At 37.9% G+C, this 23156-nt stretch overlaps 1 protein-coding gene and 1 long non-coding RNA gene across 6 annotated transcripts; both read right to left on the reverse strand.

Moving 5' to 3' along the window:
• Positions 1–455: 455 nt before the first annotated feature.
• On the reverse strand, positions 456–1191 carry LOC143893035 (uncharacterized). The gene is made up of 2 exons (XR_013255686.1): positions 1109–1191; positions 456–1000 (listed from the first exon to the last, which is right to left on the reverse strand). It is a non-coding gene; the product is annotated as an uncharacterized LOC143893035 (long non-coding RNA).
• On the reverse strand, positions 1192–23156 carry LOC143893033 (protein GID8 homolog). 5 transcript variants are annotated; one of them, XM_077397976.1, is made up of 8 exons: positions 23030–23156; positions 22784–22899; positions 22366–22525; positions 19873–19979; positions 17839–17970; positions 17390–17546; positions 9514–9668; positions 1192–1621 (listed from the first exon to the last, which is right to left on the reverse strand). In XM_077397976.1, the coding sequence occupies exons 2-7, from the start codon at positions 22832–22834 to the stop codon at positions 9547–9549; spliced, it is 729 nt and encodes a 242-aa protein (XP_077254091.1). In that variant the 5' UTR covers positions 22835–22899; positions 23030–23156; the 3' UTR covers positions 1192–1621; positions 9514–9546. The 5 variants fall into 5 exon arrangements, with proteins under 5 accessions (XP_077254091.1, XP_077254090.1, XP_077254094.1 ...); XM_077397975.1 differs by lacking the exon at positions 1192–1621 and adding an exon at positions 3197–3491; XM_077397979.1 differs by lacking the exon at positions 1192–1621 and having other exon boundaries at positions 9318–9668; positions 19873–19976.

Raw genomic sequence — 23156 nt, forward strand, 5'->3', positions numbered from 1 at the left:
TATCCGATTCGAATTCAATCAGTTTACACCCCCAACCATATCTTCGATATTGACGCCCCTCATCCCTAATTACTTTTAAATTTACTACGCGGAGAATTAAGAGGGTCTGGATCCATCCTACAATCCTACTATATCAACTTTTACCTATTGGTAAACATGGGGATGTTAGCTCATTGATCGTAGAAATGGGCCCACACACTCATCATTTTTTTTGCAGGTAAGCTGGGATCAATCCTCCAAACACAAGGTTGAAGACTAAAGCCTTGACAATTGAACTAAGAGACTCAATCCCAGGTCCACTCATCTTTCCAGGAGAGAACACACATCGTTACTCATCTCTCCTGTCTCAATGGAACAGAAGCCAGCCAGGTCCGAAAGAATGACAGCTGGGATAAAAAAGAAAGCACCATAAAAGTTGAAAATGGGGCCCATGGACGCACCATCACCACCAATGATTGGAGAAGAGGATAAGCCGATGTGGATGGATCATAGCTCAAGACAAAAGAGAATACAAGAGACCACAACAAGGAGAGAACTACATTTTGCCTTGTAATATCTCGGGACCAAAAAGGATTCGAGGCAAATGATTTGATTGATCATGAGAGTGGGGACGATTCTCTTTTCGCGATCAAGATCCTAAAGTCACCATCCGTGTTTGTTTACACATAGGTGATGATCAGAACCGTTGATTTGAACCTCCATCATCAGCCAAATGAAATCTTTTCTTGCTTAAAGGATGTCTGATCAAGGGGCTACGATCATCCGATCATGGCATGACAATGAACTAAAGTCATGGCAGTCAAATATATATCATCACACCAACAGGGAGGAGCATTGATCCTGATGGCAAAGCTGAAGGCGGATGGTTCGGATTGTCTGATCAAAGACCATTTCTTAGTCATTGGCAATCCATAGTGAGGCCCATCCTGATGAGCTACTACACCCACGTGCCTGGTTCTCATCATCGCCATCAATTGGTCGGCATAAGTCCACTAAATCCCTGTTTGGATTGCAACAAGAAGAAAAAACATTTCTGACCGCAAATTTTTCCCCAGGAGAAATTTTCAGTTTCCACAATTTAGAAGGAAATGATATGGTTATGGCAAACCTTTCAGTTGATCCCTCAGAATAAAACTTGAACCGAGGTTGAGTTACATTTTTTCCTTCTGTGATCAAGAGCGCCGCGCCCCCCCCCCCCCCCCCCCCCCCCCCAGGGATTGGGTTTGCCCCGGTCTGTTGCTTGCTGCCAACCTGCAGTGCCTCTGTTCTCTAGCAATCGTTTCTGGGTCGTTTTTGAGTAGTTGGGGGAACCAGACATCTGAAGTAAATTGCATTATCTTCTCTCAGTTTTTCTTTATGGGTCTACGTCTTCTCTAAAGCCACAAGCAAACTGGTTGAAGTGGCCTCTGAAAACAGCTAAGTTTTGTCTGCCAATTGAGTAACTAGAAGCAGTACCAAACTGCTAAAACCCCAGGACATTGTAAGATGAAGCAAAAAGGAGACCCTTAAGGCGCATGTAGGGAAGATTCCTTGATCCTTATACAGGTCAACCAGCAAATTCTTCTGCCGTCTTTCGGATTGTTTGATTCAAGTTTCAACTTCTCCTTGGGTCTGTAAGCAGCTACAAAAAACTAAAAAATCTGTTGAGATGGGTTGCATTGGGAAATTAAGGTGGCTGAACCACAGTAAGAAGAAGCATTGCAAAAGCATCTTACTGAGGATGAAAGCATATACGAAGAAGGCCATTAAGAATGAGAGCAAGCAGAGGGTTAAGTTTCAATATGATCCTTCAAGCTACGCTCTCTCAACTTTGATGACGGTGGTTGTGATTTCAGAGGCCTATTTGTCCAGGGTGGTCAAAACTCAGGACCTTCATCAAAATCAAAATTCTACACGGATTTATGCTCTCTGGGTGAAATATTAGAAGCATAAGAAGGAAATTAAGTTTTAGTTAGCTTGACATTTTTTAGCTCGAGTTCATTATCTACTTAAGTGAGATAAAAAGTAGTAGTTTCAGTGCCCTTCAAGAGTTGCCTGGTTTGCTTAGTTTAGTTTGATTATGGAATATCTCTCGTTTGGCTAGCTTAGTAGTAAGTAGTAACTATCTATAGACATAGAGCAGTTTCAGTTTCAAGCACATAGTAGGGCTTGTTTTCCTTTTTATTTTGGAATGTGGGTGATTCTAATATTAGGGATGTTGACATAGTGCAGTCATGAATTTAAAGTGGGTCGTCAACTCTTTTAAAGGTGAGTATTAGCTTTCTCTTATATTGGAAATCCGACACACTGGAAAAGGGGGGAGTTTGACGGTGGAGTGCTTTCCTTCTCCATTCCTCCTATGGCTGGTTAGTTTGCTTGTTGATTTGGCTCTACTACTTATATAATCTTTACCTGATTGTTTAGCTAGAGAGTTTCAACTTCACAGCATGTTGGAGTTGGTCATCCTTTCAATTTGGAATCAGACACCAATGTTGTGAGGGGGAGTCTGACGAACTAATTGTGGTTGTGTCTTAGAGGAGAGTCTTCTCTTCTCCTACATTACCTTCCAGAGTTAGTTGGATTGCTTGTTTCGCTCTCATCATCATTCTTTGCCTGCTGAGTAGTAATGAGAAGCACGTGGGCTCTATTTTTTTTTTCATTTTCTTTTAAAATGTTTGGTAGATTCCAATATTGAGGCTCTTACAGTGAATGTAATCATGAGCGTTCAGGGAGCAAGCTTTTTTATTGCTAATTTTTTCAGGTAAGGTTGATGAACTACAAGTCTTAACCTTTCAACTACCAGAAAATGAGTCCTCCTGAGATTCAAAAACTATCAAACTTTGGAAACTAAATATCTCCCTTAGTTCTGATGGTCCAACGTCTCTAAAGAACTGATTTGCCTAGGTCATTTCTATTACAGAGAACAATATTCCCAGAAAATGTAAGAAATACCTTTTAAACTGGTAATATAATTAGAAAATGAGTCCTCATCAGGCTAGTAAGTTAGAACAAAACAAACATGTGCAACATAATTAACACTTCACAATAGATCATGCAATATCAATGTCATATATGCATATGTATCTTTATGTGCACGGCATTCGATATTTCAAGCATGTTAATTTTCAATATGTGAGAAATACAGATTCAATATGAGGCTCTAAACTGTATGGTTGTGGTGGGAATGCTGAAATGCTTTTAAATAAGAAGAGTGATATGCAGCTAAGACTTTCAAAGGAAAATAAATGTTTATTCCTACATAGAAACATTCCTATACATTTTAACCTTGGGATCCAAAAGTCCTACATGTGCAACTTTGTGGTTCCAACAGTTTCCAGAAACCCAATTTATTGAACTGAATGCATTTTTTTCAACACAGAAGTGCTAAATTTGCATAATATGCTTATCTATTGGCTTTCATATCACTGTTCAGTCCATTTGTAGCAGCCCAATGTCCACGCACCACCACAGATCGAGCTAACAATGATTTACCGCGTGCGACGATACACATTCTGGAAAGGTGTTGTGCATAAATTAAAATGAACGAAATAAATGGATGAGATAAAATTATGTGCATCTAAGGGTGAGTTGCCAGCATTCAAGAATTCATTGACTGATCAACTCATTTTGCCCTGAATCTAAGTACAAAATCCAAACTTTATTTTTTTATGAATTTGGTGAGCTTTTCATTAACTCTGCCAAGTCAAATTTAAATCTCGGATAACCAATTGCCGAATTCATTTTCAGTTTCCGGACACTGGATACCATAGAAGCAATGGATAAACAAATCCATAGGAATAAGGAACATCTGGGGTTTCCGGGGAAGGGCAGTAATAAGATGTGATGCACTCAATCCTCAAAACAGTTCTAAATAAGTATATGTTAGAAAACATTTTCATTGATTAGGGATATGACAACATTTTACAGATCATTAAGGATTCCAAAGGTATAATAATTCCCAGAGGAGCATCAGCACTACATCAGTTTGATCATAATCATGTCATTCAAACACAACACGGCATCACTGTGATCATACGGGTTCACTTTCTAATAAGGAAGAAAACAGATATGACAACATGGCTTCCATGTTGGTCCATGAAAATAGTATATATTTAATGGACACATTAGGTCAAACTATTATTGCTAGAGTGGGAAGCGAGTGCGAGAAGCGATGTGGGACACGAAAGCGGGAGGCTGGGGATCTAAAAAACTAGAAAAGTAAAAATGAGGGTAGCTATAATGCCCAGCACCCACCTGGCCCCACACGCGTCACTAGATCGGTGACGCATGGGTTAAGTCGGTGGGGGCATTACCCTACTGAAAAAAAAAACAGAAATAGATAATAAGAGAGAGAGAGAAGAAGAAGAAGAAGCAGCGAGAGAGAGAGAGAGAGAGAGAGAGAGAGAGAGAGAGAGTGTGTGTCGCCGGGTGGGCGGACGCCAGAGTTTTGGCATTGGAGGTAAGTTAGGGATTATTTGAGTTCTCTTTTGAATTGGTAGGTTAGGGGATAGGACTTTTGATTTCCTAGGGTTTTGAAAATTGGAAATTTTGTCTATCTTTGCCGTCGAGTCTTTTCTAGCAGATTCCCGGTGGCTTGGGTGGTCCCGTTGGAATCGTCTCCTCACGAGCTTTCCAACGAGTCCGGCCTTTGCCAATTCCATTGTGTTGTGCAGATGTCTTGTATTCTGGCATTATATAGGACCCTGACGACTAATGTGCGTGACGCACACGCAGTTAGCTCATTGGGGGTGCCAGGGGCCTATGAAGCACGGGTACGACACGACACGGGTACGTGATTTGCCAAAAAAAATCGGGTGCGGGTATGTTCGGGTACGCCGAATATAATAATATATTTTAATATTTTATTATATATTTATAAAAATCAAAAATAATAATTGTAGAGCAATCAAATAACAATAACATCACCAAAATGAAAAATTCTAATACTATTCTTCATTTCATAATTGATTAAGTTCCATATTTCATTACATGAGGCATCAATACATCATTCAGTAGAAAAAAAAAGTCTGTCACCAATGTGTTGACCAGTGAGTTGACCAGTGCCCGACAAGATGAATAATTTTAGAGACCAAATTATGAGATTTTTTTTACCGGACTTTTGGGATTTAATAATGTTTGGACACGATAGATTTTATGAGTACAGGAAAGTAGAGAGAAGTACAGGAGAGGAAAGAGAAGTAGCAGGACGTGTCGGGTCCGCGTGGGTGCGCACCCGACACGCACCCAACAAACAAAACTAGTTTTTTTTTCTTTTTAAAATGGGGTACGTACCCCGGACGTACCCGCACCCCATACATGTCGGGGTGCGGGTGCGGGAGCTCCGGGAGAGTACCCGTGCTTCCTAGCTGGGGGCTATGAAGCACGGGTATGGGTGCGGGTACGGCACGACACGGGTACGTGGGTACGTGATTTGCCAAAAAAACCGGGTGCGGGTACGTTCGGGTACGCCGAATATAATAATATATTTTAATATTTTATTATATATTTATAAAAAATTTAAAAATAATTGTGAGCAATCAAATAACAATAACATCACTAAAATGGAAATTTCTAATATTACTCTTCATTTCATAAATGATTAAGCTCCATATTTCATAACAAGAGGCATCAATACATCATTTATTAGAAGAAAAAAATCTATCACTGACTCACCAGTGTGTTGACCAGTGCCTGACATGATGAATAATTTTTAGAGACCAAATTATGAGATTTTTTTACCAGACTTTTGGGATTTAATAATGTTTGGACACGATAGATTTTATGAATTTTTAAAATTTGAAAAATACCCCACCGTTTGGAAGTTAAGAAAGTTAAAATTGTGACCCGACCCTTTTTCTTTGAATTTTGTACTAGAACAGGAGAGTTGACTTTTTTTCCTTTTAGATTTGGGTCTTGAAACTATTTTTAATAAATCCAAATGGGGGGTATTCCGTTATTTACATGTAAATCTTAAGTAAATGGACAATAAAATAGTAAAGAAAGCAGGACGTGTCGGGTACGCGTGGGTGCGCACACGCACCCAACAACCAAAACTAGTTTTTTTTTTTTCTTTTTAAAATGGGGTACGTACCCCGGACGTACCCGCACCCCATACATATCGGGTGCGGGTGCGGGAGCCCCGGGAGAGTACTCGTGCTTCCTAGGCCGGGGGTCGCACGCCCATCGTTAGGAAAATTTTATTTTCTGTTTTTTCACTAGGGTCTGTTCAGTTGCGCGAAGGAAACGGAAAAGAAAAGGAAATGACATGGCAAAAGGAAATGGAAAGGAAAAGAAACTGCTAAGAAAGCAGTAGGAGTGCACATTCAGTTGCCAGGAAACAGAAAAGAAACAATAAAGAAACAGCAGGAATGTGCATTCAGTTGCCAGAGAAACGGAAACGGGTCTCTTAAGAGAAATGAAAATCAAATGAGGACACCAATCCCCTACAAAACAAAGGAGATCAAATAAGCCCTAAATCCAGGAATAATTTCTTAGTTGCGGAAATGTAACCAGGAACCAAAAAAAAATATACGAAGAAACCCTACAACCAAAAACATCCCCAACCTTACAACCAAAAAAATATAAGAAACCCTAAATCCATGAATAATTTATGTAATAAAAAGAAACAAAAATCTAGGAAGAAGAACCCTCGAATCTGTTATTAGAGACTGAGACAAGAAGAAGCCTCGGATCTGGGAAGAAGAAGCCTTGAAATAAAAAACCTTAAAAATCCCTAGCAAGAACCCTAACCACCATATCTAACAGAGGGAGGGAGTTAAAGACAAGAAGAACCCTCGGATCTGAGAAAAACATGCTTGAGGAAGAAGAACTCTCGGATCTGGTACTATGATGAAGAAGAACCCTAAGATCTGCTTCTCAGGAAAAAAAGAGAAAACAAGTACATAGATAGAGAGAGAGGAGATAGAGAGAGGGAGGGTCGTTTGATCGTGCCGGAGCTCCGGCGAGGTTGAAAACTGCTCGAGGAAGATGAAGGGTGCGTTTTTTTTTTTTCCGCAAAAACCCTCGCGCGATTCTTCGGAAAATAACTCGTTTCCGATAGTTTGGATCGATATTGGAAGGCGGAAATGAGGCCGCCACAAGGGATTTTAGGGATTCCACGTCACAAGACTCATTTCCACGCGCTTTCTTTAGGCGGCCAACAAAACGACCATTTTGGCGCGTTTCCACAGAAAATGGGCACTTTTTCCTTTCCGTTTCCGTTTCAAACGTGCAACTGAACAGAGCCTAAAGGGTATTTCAATAAATTTCTCCATGTAGTGGCGTTGATATATAAGCCACATGTTAGGGTTGCAAGTTTAGGTTTTTCTTTGTGTTTCTTGGCCAAGAAGAAGAGAGTTTTGTAACCCTAGACCGAAATAGTGAAAATCTTCCCCCGTCACGTAACATCCTGTGTTTCTTGCGTGATTCTGTTTCTTCCCATCGTTTCTTGACGTTATTACTGCACATCGTGTTCGATCCGTGTTGAGAAGGTATTTCTCGGTTTCTTCTACACATTGGGTAGTTAGGAAATTATAATCTTTAAGGGTTTTGGGGGAGAAAAATCACACTTCTAGAGAAATTCTAATTTGGGTTTTATTTTGTAAAATTCGACCCTAGGATACACTTTGCATTCATTTTTTTTCATTTAAGCATGTTTCTAAGTTTTGGGCAAATATATTTGTAGGTGACTAAGTTTTGTTCTTCTGAGAAATTGGGAAAGCCTATCAATGTAAGTAATATAGCGTAACTTCAGCGGTCCTTCCATGAAAACTTTAAACTGAGTTATATATTTGCATGATTTTGTAAATGGTATTTTAATGGCGCTCGTGCCTGGCTCATGATGGTTGGTGTGTCTTGTGCTCCCGCCAATGGGAAGTGGTTCGTTGGCCCTCTTATGTCAAAGGAGGTAAAATAATGACCCTGTCGACTGTCGACTTTAATCTGATATCTACTGCGACCAAAAGCAGCCTTGTTACCGCCGCCTAGCACATGAGCATTATTTGTCATTATGCATGTTCTGATATGCACTAGTAGTGCCATATATATTCTGATTCTGATTTTTACATTGCAAACTCTATTACGTACCCAGTAAATTCTGAATTTCCTAATATAATTTTCTGTTCTGTTGCATTTGTTTTCAGCATGCTTAGACTTTGCTAGCTTACTGGCTCTCGACCTTATATGTGGTATTATAAACTTTTTCAATGGTCGTGAGCGAGGGATCCACCTGTACTTGCAGGATTTTTCTGGACTAGTGTATATGTGAGTATCTTTATGCATGTTACTACGTGTGTTTGAGATGATTGCTTTCAGAGGCCTTGCACGCTTATGAGCGTTGCAAGCGTGCAACACCTGTCACGTGTCCGGGGTCGAGGGAGTGATAGTAGCATCATCGAAAGTCAACATAACGCATGTAATAAGCCTCATTAGAAGCAAACAAAAAGCATATAGAAATCGATAGGGTTATAGTAAGTTTAGGGAGGAAGGGTAAATGTAGGTTGGTGTAACAAGTACTAAAGAGGCACAACTTATTAAAATTACAAAATTTAGGCATTTATGGTTTTACATGTTTAATTTATGTATACTTAATTTTAAGGTTTTAGGAAAAGATTCACAGGTTTTATTTAAAACTTAGGATGAGATTTTAAGATTTAAATACTCCTTTGATTTCGCCCGTTGGGGAATTGATAGAGATAGATTTTACTTTTGACTTCCTAGTTCCCACCCGAGGAGTCAAGTTCTTTGTTTGCATTTTTTCTATATTTTCTCTTGTTTTCTTTGTTTCCTTGTGTTTGCTTTCTTCGTGTGGAGACCTCCTCGGTCTATTTCACCATGGTCATTCGATGCATTTTTCATTCAAAAAAAAAAAAAAAACACTCCTTCGGCGTTATCAAAAGTAGTACTTTTTTAGGGAAAAAAATAATCACCTAAAAAGGAAGAATACTCTTAATTAAGGGGAAAAGTGTAGGAAGTGTGCTTCCCCTTAGTTTAGGAAGAGAGAAGAATTTAGTTCCGAAGTGAGCTTCCCACCCTAGGAAGCTTCTGGTGGGTCAAAACAATGTTTAAAGTTAGACTCTGATGGAAGAGTTCGATCAAGCCAAGTCCTTCATTTACTCGACCTATTTCTCGAGTTTTAAACTGGCTCAGTTGGGCCAGACTGTCAGGTCACTGGATTCAATGACTAGCCTCGAGAGTTTTTAAACATTGGATTTGACCCAGCCATTGTTTGACCAACTAGTGGCATATGATGACAATTTTACTAAGATCAAGAACCAAGATGAGAAAACACCTGAATGATTTTTAAATGGAATGCAAGCAATCCCAACATTTCCACAATAAGGAACGAAAACGAGCATCGTTGTATAGCAGAAGCCCAAGAGCCAAGGAACTGGTTTAAGGGAAAATTTTGTACTATCCAACTGTAAAAACAGGAAAATAAAAAAAAAATGAAAAGCAACCTGCATACATCCAATAATGAAACTATGCACATGAGGCTCCAGTTGATTTGCTTGTCTCGCAATACAACAGACTGACCTGGCTTTTCCACACAAGGAGCTTTTACATCTTTCAAAGGGGAGTATCTTCGAGCATGGCAGTTGATAAATCGTTGATGTGGGGATAAACAGCCTTCTCATCTAGCTGATTCTGAGCCCAAATCAGCATCTTTAACAAGCTCGGAAGTTTCGGATCTGTTGTTTAACAATACAAGTTGAGATTCTGTTCATATTGATAATCTCAGAATTTAATTATCAAAAGACATAATTAGTAGGGAGAAAAACTAGAGTTCCAGCAATGCTTGGAAACCATACATTAATCAGCAACAGGTATAATGGCCAATCAATACGTGCATACCGTGTGCACTTTGATGTTCCATTTGGTGGTGTTCATTTGATTTCAAATTTTACGGTGAATGGAAAACAGAACTGCATATGTATATATGGATCTATGAAGCAATGTATAAGTATATACAAAATATGTGCATGAAACTGTTCTCCCTCTTGCCACCAAACCGTGCAATGCAGTTGATTGAACCCCACCTTTTCCCCCTATTTTTGGACGTCATTGTTTGCCTGGGTTTAACATAAGGCCTCCTTTTGTTGGGGAGTCGGCTGGTATAAGTTTGCTTTTGAGGACACCACACAATCATTTCTTACAAGATGAGAATTCGAAGTGACTTCTGATTCAAAGAATGGATTTGGGTGCAACGGGAATGCAGGGCGTGTATCTAGTCCCTTTTACGTATGATCAAGGAGTAGGATTCTTGATGCATCCCAAACCATAAGTCCGTCAAACCATAATTGAAGACGAGCAAACTTTGAAGAAAGAAACTCATAAATTTTTCGATTTTTATTTGAATTTGTGGAGTATTCTTTTTGGGTTTTAGAAAGACCGTGGTTTAGAACAAGGTAAGGTTTTTATAGAATTTAGAAAGTCTGCTTTAGAAAGAAGTGGGACTGTTTGAAGCTTCTAGAGTTTTCTAATTTGAATTGAGGAGGTTTAAGTTGAAGTGAAGGTTGAATGACCTGGTATATATTGAGAAATAATTTAGGATAGAAAATTATATTTTTAGAAAGTCTTTGCGTAAATTTTCTACAGTGTTTTCGTATAGGAAGGAAAGAGTTTTGGAGGCGAAAATAGTCTATTTATAATTTTATATGATGTAAGAAATGCTTTTGGGGGAGTTTTACATTAATGACAAATTCTGAAGTTAATCAAGTATTTTTTTTCCCTTTTTCGCGGTTGTTCTCTCTAAAGCAACACCATGTCCTGTTCTCCTTCTAGTCTTTTATTGAGGTATTTGTTTCATTCATTTTGGGTTTAAGCTCAAAACTTGTGGTTGTCATTCTAGTTTTAGCTACACCATAATTGGTGCCAGAGAAAGTTTGATTTTAAGAATCGTATTTAGTAACATGGTAGCAAGGAATCGTGGTACGTGGAAATTTTCGTGGAAGTCAAGAAAATATCAAGCAGTGTTTTGAAAATGTTAACATCCTGACAAGACAAGTAGATACTTTGATTAGACAAATGCACTACGCTATGTGCTAGATTCAACTCTAGTAATAAAGATTGGCCGAGGCCACATAGATAGAGGCTGGCAGTCGCCGCAGTCCTCTAGAGAATTCCGCCATTCAGCCAGATGGTGTCAAAGGTGGAATTAAAGCCCCGACCAGAGTGGATGGGGGAAATAGGATTCGATTTGGTTAAAATCAGCATGAAAGAGTTTTGGGGAGCCAAAACACAACATGTTGAAATGAAGCAAAAGGCCTTCGACAAAGAAGAGTTTGACTTCATTCAACATGCTACTGTCGATGATGAAAATTACAAGGATCCAAAAGATAATGAGCATCAAGAAGATGAGGCAAATGATTTTGAGTTTATGGAGCATTCGATTTCGCTGTGTATTACAATGAATGGAGGATCCGTGGTTCCAAATAATAGATAATATGGATGCGTATAGGCTGATACATATTTGAACTGCGAAAAGGGATTTTGCTTCGTGTCATGTACTCCTTTCAGTCTTTATTTATTTATTTATTTTGCCATTTTAAAAAGGGTTTTGCTTGTTTTAAGGTTGTTTGACCTAAAATTACAAACATTTACTAGATTCAACTGAGAAAGACAAAATTTGAACCAAAAATCTATAGAATGAAGTGGGATTCACAAAAGCCATTGATCAAAGTAGGATTCACAAAAACTGTTGATCGAAGTAGGATTCATCTATGATCAATATAGGGTCGATGTGGAGTTTGTATCACTTTTCAATATTTTAGTCATTTTCAAAGTGGTTTGCTTGATTTAAGATTATATGACGTAAATCAACATAAATTTACTTGATTCAACCACTAACGATAAGATTTGAAGCACGAATCGATGAATCAAAGTAGAATACAAAAACAATTATTTATTTATTTTGTTTTGGGCAAACTCTCTATTTTTCTCTTTTTTTTTTATATTATCGATCGGCAGTAATACGCCAAAATCATGCATGACTAATTTGACATGCATGATTGTGAGTTGTGACAAGATTTGAAGAGATTAGGTGCATTGTTCCCTTTTCTTTGTTTTTTTTTTTGCATTTTCTATTTATTTTAGTAATATTTTATCTTTTTATGACAGATTTATACATGTCAATGCTTCAAAACTCGGAATTGGATGACACGAGAACTCGGCAAAGGTAAAAGAGAGTCGATTCAGATGAGAACTCGACCAAGGTAAAGGATAGTTGATTCGGGCAAGTTAATTATCAGCACGGTTAATTTTTAATTAACTCAGGCAAATTGAAAGAGTTCTGATTGACTTGGAAGGGCATAACTCCGAACCGGACAAGTCAAAAATCTCTCGAGAAGTTTTTAAACAATGATACGTGTAATTTTTTTTTTTAATTCTTTTGTACACCTGTAAGGCTAGATCTATCAAGTTACAGATGCTTTTGGCTTTTAAGTTTTTACATTACTAATTTTTATTTATTTTAATTTCAGTTTTCCATTTTATTTAACATATTCTATTTTTAAATTGTTATATTAGAAGGGTGACGATATATTGCCCATATCTGATCCCCTCCAATATCAATATCACCTCATAGACTACAATGTACTTAGAACACTTGTGAGTGCGTGCGTGCGTGTGCATTCTTGGCCCATGCTATGCATAGAAGTAAGCTTTTATATGGTGTTCATGCTAAACTGCGCGTAATTATGGTGCCACCATTGATATTTGATCCGATGAAAGCCAATTTTTCGGTTGTTTTCAGATCAAACATCAAGGGCAGCACCCATTGTTGTACCCCCATAATGCACAAAAATGTGCGGATACCATATAATTTCACGCATGGGTGTAAAATAGTGGGCCCCACCCTAACAAAACATGAGGTGTATAATATTGGGCCCCACCAAACAAAAAAAATTAGGTTTAAATGGTAGGCCTCACCTGGACAAAACATGTGTAAAATGGTGGGGCCCACCCCATGCATGGATTGGTTGGAGATGATGGGCCCATAAATGCGTGTAAAATGGTGGCCCCCACCACCATATGCATGGGTCAGGGTCAAAATGGTGTGCCCCACCCCATGCGCGCATGAAGTGTAAAAAATCCACTTTAGAAAAAATTCCAATAAATTTTTTTATGGAAAAAGTTTTCTAATAAAAATTTCCCATGGGTGTAAAATGGTGGCCCCCACTCTAGCTCAAGATGATGTGCCCCACCCCATGCTACGCATGAGGTGTAAAAAATCCACTATAGAAAAAATTCCAATAAATTTTTTTATGGAAAAAGTTTTCTAATAAAAATTTCCCATGGCAAAACAAATGACAAAGGAAAGATTCACATTTACCATATATTATAGATGTTTGCGCGCACACGCACGCGTGTGTGTGTGTGGGTGGGGGGTGTTTGTTATGCTCATAATACGTAGGTCTAGCTCTACACATGGTTTTAATTATCGTGATAAATTAGCCGGGTGGATGGTGCTCATAACATGTAGATCAAGCTCAATATGGTTTTAAATATCATGATACATAGGCTGATACATATACATATATGTGTGTGTAGCGGTCCATGTGCATGTTCTTTGAGTTTTCATAGCCAAGGAGAAGGAGAGTTTTGTAATCCTAAACCGAAATAGTAAAACCCTTCTCCCATGGGCTTAGGCACACTGCCAAACCATATAAGTCTTGTCTCCTTGCATTGAGAAGTTGTGTTTCTCGCATTTTCTTTGACGTTTGCTACAAATCGTGTTTGATCCTATTAGAGAAGGTATTTATCGGTACTGTTCAAAAAAAGAAAAAAGAAAAGAGGAATGCATTTATCTGTTCTCTCTCTCTCTCTCTCTCTCTCTCTCTCTCTCTCTCTCTCTCTCTCTCTATATATATATATATATATATATATATATATATATATATATATATATATATGAGAAAACGGTTCCTACACATATGTGTAGATAAGTTATCTACACACTAGCTTAAAATACAGTGGGGGCCACATTATTTGGGTGATCCAAACCTTCATTTTTAAGGCCCTCACATAGATAGGGTGTCCACAAAAAATCAGATCCATAGGATCATCCTAACCATTCGAACTGTGGAGGCAAAAAATGGACTAATTTGTGAAGGTTAAAGACATCCATTTTACCTCCACAAATCGTAGGGTTGGGATGATCCTATGGATCTGATTTTTTGTAGACACCCTATCTATGTGAGGGCCTTTAAAATGGATGGCTTGGATCACCCAAACAATGTGGGCCCCCACTGTATTTTAAGCTAGTGTGTAGAGAACTCTCTACACATATGTGTAGGAACCGTTTTCTCATATATATATATATATATATATATATATATATATATATATATATATGAGAAAACGGTTCCTGAGGTGTCACCCAAAGCACTTTACAGTATACACCCACCCACCTCTCTCTCTCTCTCTCTCTCTCTCTCTCTCTCTATATATATATATATATATATATATATATATATATATATATATATATATATACACACACACACTCGAGCGCAGATAAGCTATCTGCGCTTGAGTGCAGGAAACAAGGGTGGGCCCACATTTTTTGGGTGATCCTAAGCATTCATTTGAAAGGCCCCATCATGGATGGGGTGTGTACCAAAAATCAGCTCCATTGGATCATCTCAGGGTGTCCATTTCTGTGTGTGTGTGTGGCGGGGGGGGATACTGTTTGTCACAAATCTACCCATTTTTTCACCCCACAAATGGAAGGGTTAGGATGATCCAATGGAGCTGATTTTTGGTACACACCCCATCCATGATGGGGCCTTTCAAATGAATGCTTAGGATCACCCAAAAAATGTGGGCCCACCATGTTTCCTACACTCGAGCGCAGTAACTTCTCTCTCTCTCTCTCTCTCTCTCTCTCTCTCTATATATATATATATATATATATATATATATATATATATATATATATATATATATATATATATTAGGAAAAGGTTTCTGAGCTCAAGCTCGATCAGCCTGAGCTAGAGCTCAGAAACCACCACTCCCATAGTTGTTTGACTCATCCAACCCATTCATTTTATAGGTTATGGTTAGGATTATAGGTTAGGTTTAGGGTTATGATCTGTGGAGGTTTAGAATGGATGGCTTGAAAATGGGCTTCTATAGATTGAATGGTTAGGATTATGGTATGGAGATGGTTTGTTAGGAACACCTTATCTATGTGAGGTCCTACAGAATGAATGGGTTGGATGACTAAAACAACATGGAAATGGTGTATTTACAGAGCTCTAGCTCAGAAACCTCGCCCTCATATATATATATATATATATATATATATATATATATATATATATATATATATATATAGAGGAATAAGAGTGTGCGGTCGAGGGCCTAAACACATGGGTCCCACACTTTTTGTAGTGATCAAAACCATTCATTTGCAAGGCCCCATCATAGATAGGGTGTGTACAAAAAATCAGCTCCATTGGATAATCCTAACCCCTCCAAAAGTGGAGGGCAAAAATGGGCAGATTTGTGGCAAACGGTGTCTGTCCATTTTGCCCTCCACTTTTGGATGGGTTAGGATGATCCTATGGAGCTGATTTTTTGTACACACCCTATCTATGATGGGTCTTGCAAATGAATGCTTTGGGCCATCCTAACAATGTGGGCCCACATGAGTTTTTGGCCCTCGACCGCACCTAAGCTTGGTGCGGTCAAGCGCACACTCTTATTCCTCATATATATATATATATATGTTTGTGTGTGTGTTATATGTGTTTTCTCATATTTTTACACTTTTTTGGAATGGTAAATATTTTTACACTCTTAATAATTAACTTTCCTTAATGTTTGATATTTTTAGAAATTTTCACCTAGATCGATGTGCATATGCTTATACTTGTTTATTTACTATTTTTTTTCTTTTTTGACGATTTTTAAGAAGACTTAGGCAATAATTCAACTTTTACCCTCATTGTTTATTTGATCATTTCTTTAGTTAAAATAATTGTTTCAGCAATTTTAATTCATGTAGCAACAAAACAATGATAGAAACGCAGGCATACTCGCCAATATGCTCGCAAATATAGTGAAAATTTAATAAATCATGTTATAAAATCATAGTTTTGGACTATGACAATTCGTATCACCCGATGATTCACAAGTCCATCGCTGGTACGGCCAATACGTATTGGCGATACAATTGATACCTAGGTTATACATCCATTTTGTTTCATTCGCAATGGACAAAATGCCCTGTACCAATACCAATTCTGGTACAAAATAGAGGGCTGAAACATATCGAATAGAACTCCAATCTGATCCAATCCGTTTAGTCCTGTTTTGTCAACACCATACAAGATAGGGCGAAATGCCCGATTCTGACCAGAATAACTCATTTTCATTGAAATTTTAAAATTTTGCCCCCAACGGCCATTTTTCATTTTTGCGTTTTTTGACTTATTTTTTTTATTGTTTTGTAGTTGTTTGAAGGACATTTTATGAATTTTTATAACCCAACCAAATGGGGCTATAAAAACACATCAAATTTTTAAAAATGTGTCTGAAGTCTGAACAAGTCAAACTTAATTTTTACTTATAATATTTATACTTACTAGTTAGCATTTTGCATGATGAATGGTACTTAGTTTCATTGATGTTTTGAAGTAAATTTGATCTTATAAGTAGTAAAATGTGTCTGATTGTTAAATTTGGTTAATATAATGATTTCTTATATTTTACTAAAAATTCTCATTTTTTATTTTTTATTTTTCAACCGTTTCAAAAATCCTCAAGTCGTTGTGCCTTTTCGAAAATGGATGAAATACCAGTGAGTCTCATCCCACTGACCAAAATGAAATGCTGAATGAAACAGACATTATAATTCAGGCTGATGCGTGTTGTTTAGACCTTTGGTGGCCAATACGCTGACTAAAAATAATATTTTGAACCTTGGGAGGATCTATAAGCAAAATTCAATGAGGAAGTTTATAATGAAGACATTGATGAGGATGAATACTATACTGATCATAGAATCTCACAATCCAGCTCGGTTCGGTTACACTTAAATAGGACAAAAATGGGGTGGAACGATTAGTAACGGTGGGAAATATCATTTCTGCTTTGATGAAGAAATGTGTCTCACTATCCAGCTCAGTTCGGTTACACTTGAATAGGACAAAATTGGGGTGGAACGATTAGTAACGGTGGGAAATATCATTTATGCTTGGTGTGTGTGTGTGTGTGTGTGTGTGTGTGTGTGTGTGTGTGTGTGTGAGAGAGAGAGAGAGAGAGAGAGCTTTGAACTGTTTTAGGATACTAAACATCTAATGACTGGCTAGATAAGTAAAAAACTTCAAGCCCATGTCCTCCATTTGTGAAGCAATTGCAAAAACAGATCATAAGGAAAAAAATAAATTTAAAATCATCTGACCTTTTTCATGACTCTGGCTTGTGAGGATGGCCGCGTTTACCTCACTCGCTGTTTTTAAGCGCTGCGATATATCCAGAAGCTCTCCGACAGGGCAATTGGACACGTCTTCAAATGCCAGTAGTGCAACTGTCTTCTCCAACTCCTCTAAAAAGCTTTGCTGCAGAACGCTTAAATTCGTTTTAGAACATAATAAGAAATTAGATATAAAGCTATATAGTATAATTAAAGTTGGATTTTGGTTGCAAGTGCCATCCCGTCCTTGCAGGTGACATGCAAAACCTGCAACTTCGGATTTATGTAAATCAAACCAGCAAGTTGAGATAGCATTGGAGTGACCAATACTGGGTGATGGTCACTAGGTCTTTTCCTAAATGGACCCCAAGGTAACAAACAGTATCTAGTGGAAGCCATGAATATGAAACAAGTGCAATAAAGGAATAAAGAATTACATTTTCTTCTCCCCTTGGTGCAAGCTCATCCTGAGCAAACTCCAAAGCTTCTTCTACTTTTCCATTGCGAATAAGTTCTATCAACTTCTGCTGTTGGAGATGAAAAAATAGTTGAGGATTTGTATCAAGTATCTGCATATAAGACAATCATCAGTTATGTGAAATTCAAAATCCAAATACACGAACCACCGCAAATATTGAGAACAACCATCACAGATGCCCAACTAATCTCCTACATGCTCTAGTGTTAGAGGCAATAAGTACTCATGTTGCCATGCATAAGGTGCAGGGTTCAAGACTGGTACAGGAAGAATCAAAACCATCACAGATGCCCAACATGATAAGCAATTGCAATTTTCAAAGAATATGGCACATAAAAATATATACATGACATTAGTGAAATTGGAAGATGCTACATTTTAGAGCAATAAGCATTCCAAAGACAGTTAGCTTGGTAAAGCGATTGCCAGCAAGAGATATTACAAAGTAACCTACTTTATTCCATATGCTAAATAGAAATAAGGACTCTACTAAGACTTTCTAAACAACTTTAAATAGAATTAGGAAACTAACCCTTATCACACCTGAAGTTTCTTAAGACACTAAGTTCTCAAATTGGAAACCTTGACTAAACACTAAATCCTAAATAAAAATCTACAAAATAAAAACCCAACCCCCCCGCCTCACAATTTTGTAATGCATTGGTGGAGCCAATTTAAACATTATTAAGTGATTCAATTGAATTAAACGAGAAAAGACCCTACTACCTCCATGACGTAAACCTTAATAAAACACTCTAATGACTCATTTAACTCCCAGATGTGGACCATTCCTTCATTGAAACTCCAAAGTTTGGGCTTCACCTCTTTGACCATGGGTATCTTGAAATTGACTGTTTTGCCCTTGTTTTTTTTTTTTCTGTGATGATGGTCCTCCACCCGTTGTAGTAGATTTTTGAAACGGTTCTAGACAGTGTGATTAGGATAACAAGGTCTTGAAAATTTTGGAATCACTGGCACTCAACCAATACTCAGGTAAGTCGTGACAACTTAGAGGAATCCTTCATAGAAGTAAACTTAAGAACAGTAGTAATTCCTTGAGTGTTTGAATAGGCGAGGCACCATTTATTCTACGAACTAATCCAGCAGTCCGGCCATTTTTTTGATGTATGGAATCAATCTCTATTCTCTAGAATACCACCATCTGTAAGATACAATTGCATACAAGATAAAAAAGTATAACCAGGAACAGACGGTAATATTCCTTGTGTCTTCGAATAGCCAAACCACCATTAATTCTCTGAAAAGTGGAGTATTTTTGAACTACAGGATCCATCTAGTACAAATGCATACAAGATGTACGCATAAAAGCATTGCCAACTAACAAAAAATATGGGATTCATCTCTAGGATACACTTGAATACAAGGTAAAAAGTAAAAACAAGAACATAAGTTAATATTTCCTGAGTCTTTGATAGCCAAACAACCGTTAATTGTCTGAACTAGTTGAGCAAGTGGATAGTGGAGCCATCTCTATAGTACAATTGCATACAAAATGTGACACACAGAAGCAATGCCAAATAAAGTAATCAATATGCCCAAGGAAAATTGTTGTTGGTTATTGAAGAATCAAGGTGGGGTCGAGCCCAGTAAAAAGAAGCAGAAAATATGCCATTTTAGGACCTAAAATGTTCATGACTCGCAAGGCATCAAGCAACAGGTTTAGTAGAAGACTGCAACTATGCAACTGTTACTTCAGGCTCTAGCAGGAGCCAAGGTTATTTCCTGAAGCAACAAAAAAAAAAAAAAACAACCTATAACACATACTTTGTATGAACAGTTCTCTACTTCTTGTATCTTTGCAACCTATTTTTACAAAAAATGATTGAGTGTGCCTCGCCGTTGATCCCCCGCCATCAGTTTGCAATGTATGTCTATATCATAAAGGCAGTTATAACTTATAACACACCGACCCTAATAATAACTATGAAATAATTGGAGATGTTTCGTACAGTAAGAGATAAAAGCCTCTTACCTCAGGATTCAAATCATTAACTTTCTCAATAGCATCCTGGACATTGCCACACTGTACGGCCTTCTTTACAGCCATACGATCAGTAATTGTTGCAAGATCAATATCTGCTATTTCACAATAAGGATAAGCTTATAATCACAAAAGACCAAAACAATCTTAGCCAAAAAAGCACAATTTGTTACGCATCGAAATCTCTATGACCTACAAACTGGAAATTGGAGAAGGAAGGATGACCTCTGAAGAAAATAAATGTTCATAATTTTCCGTGCTTTTTGGTTGAATATTCAGAATATTTTTGTTTGGTTCCATCTTTTGGAAAAATGTTATCCTGGTAGAAGCTTCTAGAGTTGCTAATTGAATTGAGGTTTACGTTGAAGTAGTAAAGTTGAATTAGAACAAGTCCATAGCTAGAAAATGCATAGGATAGAATGTCTATATAAGAGAAAAAGGTTCCTTTATTTTTTGTTCGTAGATGAATCTATCTTGCTTTAGGACTATTTTACAAGTGTTCTAAAGATAGAATGTGTGTGGGAAAGGTCTAGGATGCCTATGTCTAGGAACAAAAAATGTTTTCAAGCTGAGAAGGGTCTATTAATATGATGTAAAACACTCATTGGGGAGATTTTGACTAATTATTACATTTGAAATGCATGCAAGTTTGTATTGTTGTTCTCTCCAAGCTACGAAGCACGGATACGGGACGGGGTGAGGATATGACACAATACGGGTACGTGGATACATGATTTTTTTTTTTAAATAGGATACGGGTATGTTGGGGGCTACGCTGAATATAATATATTTTTATATTTTATTATATCTTTATAAAAATTAAATACTGAAATTTAATTGTCAGTCTCCTTCTTCTCTCGTCTCCCAACTACGATTTTTTCATTCTCCAGAGAAGCGATACGGTCGGTCTCCTTCTCTCGTCTCCCAACGACGATTTTGAGGAAATCCAAGATTCTAAAATTCGTGTATCCAAACAGCCCCTATGATCTTATCTCCATGTTGAAGATGATCAACAGTGAGGATTTATAAAAACCGGAGAGTGCAGGTGCGCCCGGCTACGCCCTCATCCTCCCGATAATGTTTGGGTGCGTACCGCGCACCTGCACCCAATACGCAGCCAACACGGGTGCGTGGGCCTCCAGAGAGTACCCGTACTTCATAGTCTCCGAGGACTCTATTGTTTTTGTTTGGGTTTGAATTAGCTCACTTGTGGTCGTGAAATTTTGTCCAATTGATATCAAAACAGGTTGGCTTCTACCGTAGTTATCAGGTTCGGAAACAAATTTGGGAAGCAAAACGTGAAAAAGATAAATGGGATACATGGAAAAAGAAACAGAGGGGACCACAATAAGAAATCATATGAGAAATCTTGGGAAATGTATTAGGAACATTTAGGAAACAATAGGGAAGTGTTGAGGGAAACGCACTTGAAGCCCGCAGATAACCCTTCTAATACGTATAGGGACTGCCTCCAAAACAAAAAATGATTCTAATGCGTGCATTAAGCACTTCTATAGTGCATAAGAAACATTGTGAATTGCTTGTATAGAACTACGGGCATACACCAAGTGTTTGAAGTGCTCTTATGTTTCTCCAATGTTTTTCCCACATTTCTTGATCCATTTTCATGTGTTTTTCAATTGTTTCACTCATGTTTCCAATTCATACAGTATCGCTTCAACCATGTTACCCATGCATTTCAAATATGTTTCTCAATCATTTGTGAAACATTTCCGAAATATTTTTGCAAATTTTGGGAAAGTTTCCCATGTATTTCTGAAACACTGTCCACATTTTTTATCAGATGTTTATTTTTTGCTTCATAAGCGTGTTTCCACGGAAACATGTTTCGTAGCCTCCCCTAGCATTTTTGGTAATTATGATTTCTACATTAATTGGTATCAGAGCAAGTTCAATCCGTGGACTTCCTTCTAGTTACCATGTGATGCAGAAGCATCCCCTAGACACTTTACATCAGCCCTAGATTGCTCGTTAGTCTAGGATTAGCTAGTTTCCTTCATTATGAAGGTAGTAGGAATTATGTTGGGCAGCCAAGGGAAATCCACCATAGTCCAACTGGAAGTTGGTATGAAGTTAAAGGGCATCAGCACAGCGGAAATTTGGGGAACCAAACTCAACATGCTACGGTAGAATACGACACCTTCAATGTGGAAGACGAGTTACACTCTCCACCCCACATCAAAAACAGCAACCAATACTCGTCTTCTTGTCTCTCTCGCACTGTTGTTCCCTCTAAGCATTCGATTAATTTTGCATGGGTTTGAATTACTTCATTGTCAGGGTAAGACAATATATCTTCCCGAGTATCAGAACTTGCTAGTTGTTTTTTATTGAATGGTTCAGAGAAGGTTACTTGGTGCATTAATGAGGTTTTAACCTATCTAAGATGGTATGTTTGGAACACAGAATAATGTAATATATGGAAAAATCAAAGAGAGAAGAGATAGCAGAATAAATGGATACGTTCAGTGCCAGACTCCATCCGAAATTTATCAGCAGCCTCAACATAACCCTCCGTCACCAGAAAATTCATCACCAGCTTGTTCATATCTTCTTTCCTAATCTTTACGTTATTGAGCTTTTTTTCCCATTCATCCCTCGTAATCACCTTCTTCGAAGTGGACTGCAAAAAAAAAAAAAAAAAAAAGGCTGCGGCTTATATAGATACACTTTTCACTTTGAAATGTGCAATCAATTAACAGAAGAAAAAAAAAAAAAAAAAACAAATAGAATAATCTAATTTCCGCATCAAAACCTAAAAAAAAGAAAAGAAAGAAAGAAACAAGAAGTCAGATCATGCAGATCCGGTTGCAATCAGTCAAGATTGGGTCGTTTCATTTTCCGATCAAGGAATGGAAAAAGCAGAGAAGAAGGGAATTACCATTGTTTGAATGGAGTGAAGCTGAACAACGACAAACCAGAGCAGTGACATCAGTTCGACCCCATTGATACTATTGCTATATCTTCTTCCACTGAAATCGAAAACAAAAACCCAATCTGCAGAAGAAGAGCCAAAAAGAAACCCTAAATTTCGATGGAGATCTAAAGTCGCAATTTCAAGAAGGGAATTGAGAATATAACCCCCTTTTTCACAAGAAATGAACAAGAGCTAAATTAATTTCCTTACCCTCTGCTGTGTCTTACCCGCTAAGGTTGCCTCATTCCTTCCGATTCCTCTCCCCCACTCCCTACCCTTTCTTTCTTCCCATTTTTAATTTACGATTGTCTCTTCCTTCTTTCGACTACCGTTTCGT

The sequence above is a fragment of the Tasmannia lanceolata genome, unplaced genomic scaffold (genome assembly GCF_043159265.1).
Source record: "Tasmannia lanceolata isolate RefF3 unplaced genomic scaffold, GAP_Taslan_0.1 ptg000015l, whole genome shotgun sequence".
In the NCBI taxonomy this organism is placed as follows: Eukaryota; Viridiplantae; Streptophyta; class Magnoliopsida; order Canellales; family Winteraceae; genus Tasmannia; species Tasmannia lanceolata.

Excerpts from the sequence above, each read along its gene's own strand:
- LOC143893033 (XM_077397976.1), bottom strand. The coding sequence starts at position 22,834 with ATGTCACTGCTCTGGTTTGTCGTTGTTCAGCTTCACTCCATTCAAACA. Across the intron at positions 22,526-22,783 it reads TTCACTCCATTCAAACAATG|TCCACTTCGAAGAAGGTGAT; the intron begins GTAATTCCCTTC and ends TTTTTTTTGCAG. Across the intron at positions 17,547-17,838 it reads CACCAAGGGGAGAAGAAAAT|CAAAGCTTTTTAGAGGAGTT; the intron begins GTAATTCTTTAT and ends AGCGTTCTGCAG.